General features: G+C 29.0%; 1 protein-coding gene across 1 annotated transcript in view; it reads left to right on the top strand.

The window, feature by feature from the left end:
• LOC119674367 overlaps positions 1-5,494 on the top strand; it is a 9,970-nt gene extending 4,476 nt beyond the window's left edge. Inside the window, exons 2-3 of the mRNA XM_038085503.1 lie at positions 2,181-2,408; positions 5,153-5,494. Coding sequence (XP_037941431.1) covers positions 2,181-2,408; positions 5,153-5,368 — 444 coding nt within the window. The 3' untranslated portion in view covers positions 5,369-5,494. The remainder of the gene's footprint in view (positions 1-2,180; positions 2,409-5,152) is intronic.
• Positions 5,495-7,285: the final 1,791 nt, after the last annotated feature.

Genomic DNA, 7,285 nt, shown 5'->3' with positions numbered 1-7,285 from the left:
AAATACAGCTGCTAATAAAAAAAATAATTAACTATAACTTTCAATTTAAATTCATATTTTGCGAATAATGATTCGCTTGTCTCCTCCTTCTGCAAAGCTAGTTCAACTTATGATGTCTAATATTAAGCGTAGTAAAAAGAAATCCATTATTTTTCCACTAGATGGCTTCAGTTATCTATATCCCGCGTTCTATAAGTCTGATCTTGTTACACTAAATAGCATTACAAAGATAAGATTTCGTAGTTTTGACAGTTTTGTAATTGGTTGACTCAGTTTTGTTTGAGAGCGTGTCAAAAATTCTTCTTTGATAAAGGTGAAAACGCAAACTAGGCTGTTAAAAATGTGAATAATGTTTATGGTCCTATAGTCCTGATACTGTAACAGGTAATCATACGCTTTCTTCGATTCCGTTCCGGTAATTTTGATGTCACAGATACACCACTGGAAGGCCAATTTTTGAAGATATCAATAAAATCATAGAAATTGTGGATTCCAACCGTTATTTAAGCACTTTTTTGATTGCCCAAGTTTGCACAAGAAACCGTTTGAAACCATTTAAATAAGGCTGGATAAAAGAAAAAGCTTGATATATGCGTGCCACATGAGTTAATGCAAAAAAAAACGAATGAACCAAAGTTTCATCTGCAAATTGCTGCTAAAAACGTTGTCGTAAGTGATCCATTTTCATCACCAGTCACCAACTGCTGATATACGAGTTCAAAAAGCTTATGAACCGTATTTACATTTGGTGGATCACTTACGACAACGTCAATCGAAAACGATCATGGTCTAATAGAGATGATCCAACTAAAACGGTAGCCTAGCTAATATTGACTTCCAGAAAAGTTTTGATTTGCTTTGTGTTTGGTATGAACTGCTGCCTTTTGGCAAAAGTCTTAACTCGGATCTGAAAAAATGTCCAGTTTTGGGTAATAGAAGAACAATTGTGTTCCATCAGGACAACGTCAGGCCACACATATCGATATCGAGTTTGGTTTGGGTGTTTTTATGCATCCACCTAATAATCCAGACTTGGCACGAAGTGATTACCATCTGTTCCTGTCCCTGGCGAACGATAAATATTTTTTTGTTGGTGAAAAATCCGCTTCAAGAGACGCTCGTTGATAGACCTCTATATAAATATAATACAATAATAAAGCTTGACAGGGTTCCAAAAGGAAAAGACGCTCAGAGGAAGTAAATTAAAAAAATATTTAATTACATTAATGATTTCTTAACATCTAAGAAGAATAGTTGTTAATCAGCAATAATTTCATATGATTAACTTTGTATTCTACCTCTACATAAATAGAATATAATTATAATGCTAGTTAAAGTTCCAAAATGAAAAGGGACTTAGAAGAAGTGGATTAAAAATATATCTAATTATTATATTAATGATTTATTAATATCTAAGAATATTTATTAATATACATATAAATATATATATATATACATATTCATTTTCGATACGGCTAGACAAATAAAATTTAATAAAAAGGTTATCCAAGTTTCCAAAAGAGAAAGTCAGTTAGAGAAAGTGGATTAAGAATTTATTTAATTACATTAATGATTTCATTATATCTAAGGAGGACAATGTTTAATCATTCATTATTATATAATAATAACTTTGTATATATATAAGTTTTTCAATACCTTTAAGGGACATAAGGATCGTAACAAACACATTTTTTGGACACTGTCCAAAAATTACTTAAAAATGTCCAAAAACCACATAATTAACTTTAGCTCAGTTCATTCCTTAATGTTACTTATACGTGTGTTACATGGACGCTTACGTCTTCTTCTGGTTTTCTGTAGAAAAAGTTTTAGATTAGATGTAAAAAAGTTCAGTGTGGTTTTAATAAAAACTTTCTAACAATACTAACTTTTATAAACTAATTGTTTATAATTCGCCTTGATTATTTGAACTTTTAATTACAAAAGAGTTCCATAATTTTAGAAAATATTTTATTTTTTATTCGAAATATCCTTCTCATTTTTTTTTTAATAAGTAAAAAAACAAATTTTATCATTTTGAAATTTATTTTCACATGAAAACAGAAATTTCCACATTGAAACGAAAAGAATTTTAACTTTATCTCAAAGAAAATTGAATAAAATTTTATTCCATTGCAGCAGAAGAACTAATAAAAGAATTTTTGGTTTCTATTTTTCAGTCTCTCCTTCAACCTGTGCAAGTACAAAACTTAGTATTTTATCCTGGACAAGAGTATGGCATCTATGAACGCCCAAATCAGCATGTCAGCAACAGTCACAACAGCAACAACAACAACAATAATAATGCACAACAAAATGCAGCAATAATAACTACTGGAGCTGATAGCAATGCACAACAAGGCATGTCATTCTTCAATTTCCGCCCCATAATCGACAGCATCTTTGAGGTAAATTTCAGATTAAAGTTACTTTACTTTCTCCTTCGAAAATTCAAGTACAGTTTGCTTGTATGCAGGCAAGATAAAGAAAAAAAATTCTTTTCCATTGAGATTGACCGAATTTCCAGTCGGATGGATTTATCTAAAAATGTACTTATGTTTCTCTAATTCTGTTTAAAAAAAGTTGATAAGTTTTACGAAAATCAAGACAGAAAAATGGATTTATGTGAAGTTTTATGTCAAAATTCTTGCTTCAACGCATAATTAGAATTCGAGAGATATTTAACTTTTACTTGTCTTTAAACTTAAAGAAATATTTTATAAAAGTAATATCCAAGTCAGTTGGCTAATTATTCCAACTAAATTGGAATATAGTTAGAATAGTTCGATTGAATTTTAATTTTTGGAAAAATGTTACCAAACAATTACGTTTCTCAATATTCGTTTCGAGTTTTTGATATGACCGATTTTAAAAGGTACTATTGTTCTCGACAAACAAGTCACACCTACTAAAATATTGATCTCTGAAATCTTCATCCATTCATAAAGATAAGTTGATGTCAGTCTTTAGTGATGACTTTGACTTGCAAATTGCGCAAATACCGGGAAACTAGTAAACTAGTCCGCTATGGTCCACTTACAATATAGAACGTGGTATCTCACCTATTCATAAGAGTTTTGCTGAAATGTACACTCTATGTCACCAAAATGTGTGCTTATTCACGGCTTAAGAACGTCCTTAAAAACTTTTAAGGAAAGTTTGACCAATTTGAATTTGACTACAAATCAATTGAGATATCCCGTACATACAGTCGACAACAAATAAAAATACAGAGATAAATTTTATTAAAATACTAGTAAAAAAAAAGTAAGTAAAGAAATAAAAGCACAACAGCACATTAGTTTAATTAGTTATTAATTGACACTGCTCCTATTTGAATAATAAGTTTTGTCCGTATATGACATTTTTTACTATCCCAGGACCAAGCAAAGGGAAAGTTTTTAAATTATTGATATAGTGCCTACAACATATAATCCCGATGCATTTAATGGTTAAGCTGATATAGATATCTGGTTATATGCACATTCCTGGCTTCTGTAAAGTTAAGTGACTTTAATTACAGAATATTTTAAAAGATGAAGATGGTACATATAATCCACTTATCTTACTACACATATGACATGATCAGCATATAACCCAAAGAAAAATAACAACAACTGTTAGGAGGTGTTTGCCCTTCATCGTTCAATACAATCATCGTACTAACATTCCACTATCTTATTGTTAAGCAAGCCAATCGATCACGTTCGGGTCAGATGAAGTCAGATGAGGAAGAAGAAAGTATTACGCATCTGCTCTGTTACTACCCGTCTCTCGACAAAAGAATCATATTAACTTTAGAGCCTCCATTTCTAAAATATCAATCCCATATCAGAAGCATAGACATTACAGACTGCTTACTTCATCAAAGTGACAGTCTGACAGTCATCACTTGGAAGAATTAGCGTGCTATTAAATATTAATATACATCATAGATCTATACATATATATATAAGTTAATGGTTATTTTTATTATTAGTTTCTAGCTCATAGTTATTATTAATTATTTTTTATTAATAGTTATTTATTTATTGATAGTAATTATTATTCATAACCACGTTTTATTATTTTATTACCACGTTTATTTCCTCAAATAATTTCAACAAAGATTTGTATGTGACATGCTTAGTAGCCCAAGTAAAAGTGGACGAGCGCACTTTTGTGGAGTTGAGAGCTACCGAAGCCAAATGGGATTTTTTCAGTCAAACAAGTTGATGTCCTGTTTGGCAGCAACCATGCATTCGAATAATATCGCATGATTACTCCGTTCATGAAACTAAGCACAGTGGCGGTTTCGGGAGACACGTGTGTTAACTTATATATATATTTCTATACATATATATATATATATAGTTATTATAGTATTACAATGAAAACGCAAATCTCAATTATAAGTGAGAAATTTTCTTTTACATAAGAGGACCTGCCATATAAACTTATATACTTGTATATGCCATATATACCTATATATACATATATCTATCTACTTGCATTTTAGCCTAAATAATTGACTTTATAATTCTGTAGAAGTAGTACAAATCTACAATTTAAGAAAAAGATTAAAAGTTTACTCTCAATAACTGCTTTAATCTGCTGTTAATCTGACAGTGTAAACGTAGTGTAAGGGTTTATATTTAAGTTTATAGAGACGGTAGTTAATCAGCATGCAATGGTGGAAATCTTCAGTTTTTTGTGACAAATATAATAAAACAATTGTGAAAAGTGCATTTTAATAATTTTATTAATATATTTCATTTATAAACTTTTGCTTTAAATGATTAAAACTACAATTAAATAATATTAATTTTTTTTGGTAAAATTTGACTCATCGTCGCCATAAGACAAGAAAACGAAAAGGGTTCGAACAGTATTGGAAAAAGAACAACAAACATTTGATTAATTTATTGAAATCATATCACTGATGTTGAGTACTTGGCAATACTCAAAACAGCGTTGTATGGTCAGCCAAATTTCAATAAATTAATCAATTTGTTTTTGTTGTTATCTCATTATAATTCGAACCCTTTTAAAATTAAATAATTTTAATCTTAAGAAACTGCTTATTCACATTGGTGTTGTCAGTTACTACTTAGTTTTATAGACAAGTTTCTGTAATTATTTTGTAGTAAAAAAAGTCTTTCTTTCATTTCAGATTCCAATTTCAACATTACGCGCTGTCAATAATATGGTGGCACGTTTGACGGGCAGCTACCAAGAGTCACCATCAGGAAAATCTGCTGCAGGCCTTGACAAAGGATTTAGTAGTTCAATCGACAATAGTTTGATATTGGAAAATGGCGAAACGTCAAATGCGGAAACAAATACTAAAACGATCAGAAAGTCAATCTTGCGCGAGGAATTGGCGTAATCAGTGCCAACCGGAAGTGGCCAGAGAGAGCAGCTGATTATTCCTACTTGCAAATCCCACATTCTTTAATGTTTATTTTTTTTCAAAAAGTTATTGGTTAGGATTTAATATTTCACAAATTTATTTTTAATATTTTTTTTCACTTTTTCACTTTTCATTTAAAACAAAATTTTATTTCAAAAATTATTTTGTTGTTCCTTAAAGAGAATTTCCTCAAACAACTTAAAGCACTTTTTGAAAATCGTATGTTTGTGTGTTTATATGTTCGTTTATTTGACTTTAAACTTGTTCTAAAGTTTAAAAATATAAAATTAAATAGAAGGTCCTTCGCAGGATAGTATTATTTGTTGGTAAAACAAATATTTCACATGGGAAATGTTCGAGTTTACTTAAAATATTTTTTAATAAATTTTTTTAATTTTCTATTTGCATTTTCATATATGTTTTGTGTGTGTGTTTGCACGTAAATGTAAAATATTTAGTTATAAATTTTTTAACTATTTATGTGATATTATGTATTATATACTATTAATATAAATTTACAAAGATTTTAGCATTTATAATGTATTAGTAATAAGCAATTTTTTGTATGTTTAGTTTGTATATGGAAAAAATTTATATGTTCAAATATAAATTCACAAAAATTTTAAATCCAGCTTTATTTATTTATTTTAAATAATATTGAATTTTATCATTTATATTGTATAGTAAGTATACTTTCCTTCATGTAAGCTTATAGTGCTTGCAAAATTATTTATAAGAAACCTTGAGCATATAATACCTGAGAACAAATTAATTTAATAAAAAATCTTTTCAATTATTTTCCCACAATTTCCTTAGAGTATATAACAAAATTTCATTTCAATTATTTTATTTAAATAAATTAAAATAAAAATCATTGTAAAAAAAAATTCATACCTTGAATTCAATAAGACTTTAACGACCCACAAGAAAGTTGAGAACTACGAAAATATGAGTTCAATAATATTTTTCATACTTCAGTAATTAACAATTATAAATATTATAAGTTATAAATGTTATTTACAATTACATTCAACATTTTGATTTTTCATAGGAAAACCTATCCTTAGCATTATGTTATATGAAAACATGAAAAAAAGATTAAAAAATATGAAAATAGCTACATCAAACGATATGCTCCATCAAGTCCCAGATGGTTAAGATAGCAAAAAACCAATAACAGCCCGTTCCATAAAGAAACACAGCTCAGTTAGGGCTTTTTTTTGACTGACCATACGGCTATTTCGAATTTTGCCAAAGACCCAGCATCAGTAGTCTTGGAGTTATTTTTTGTATTAAATTATTCGTAAATAAATTTTTAAGACTGCAAGTACTATATGTTGAGGTCGTGTCCTGCCAAATTTGAAGCTCAGAGTCAGTGTTCATTACCTAACTAACCCAAAGCCATACTTGACTTATATATTCAAACTTTGAGTTTTGTTCATTTCAAAAGATAAAAATCAAATTATTATTTTACTAAATAATTGACCATCTAATATCAGTGATTTCGCGTAAGAAGTTATAAGTATTTTAACATATAAATTTATACAAATAATATTATTATTGCTTAAAATCATAAAAAAAATATTTAAATTCAAAAGCTTTCTATGTACTAAGTGGATTAATAATTACTTGACTTCACAACATGTAGCACCTGGTGTATTCTCCATATCCGCTGTATTCTCCAGATTTAGGTTCCAGTGACTACTACCTTTTTCCACACTTGCAAAGAAGGCTCAAGGGAAAGAGATTTACATCAAATAATGAAATGGAAGTGGTATGAAGGTATATTTAGGAGGACTTGATAAATCGCATTATTTAAACGGTAATTAAATGTTTAAAGATCGTTGCACTCGATCTATCAAGCTAAAAGGGCACTATATTAAAGCATAACAT

The sequence above is a fragment of the Teleopsis dalmanni genome, chromosome 2 (assembly GCF_002237135.1).
Source record: "Teleopsis dalmanni isolate 2A chromosome 2, ASM223713v2, whole genome shotgun sequence".
NCBI classification, from domain to species: Eukaryota; Metazoa; Arthropoda; class Insecta; order Diptera; family Diopsidae; genus Teleopsis; species Teleopsis dalmanni.
The sequence above is the reverse complement of the archived record's forward strand: the minus strand, read 5'-3'. Positions and strand labels throughout refer to the sequence as shown.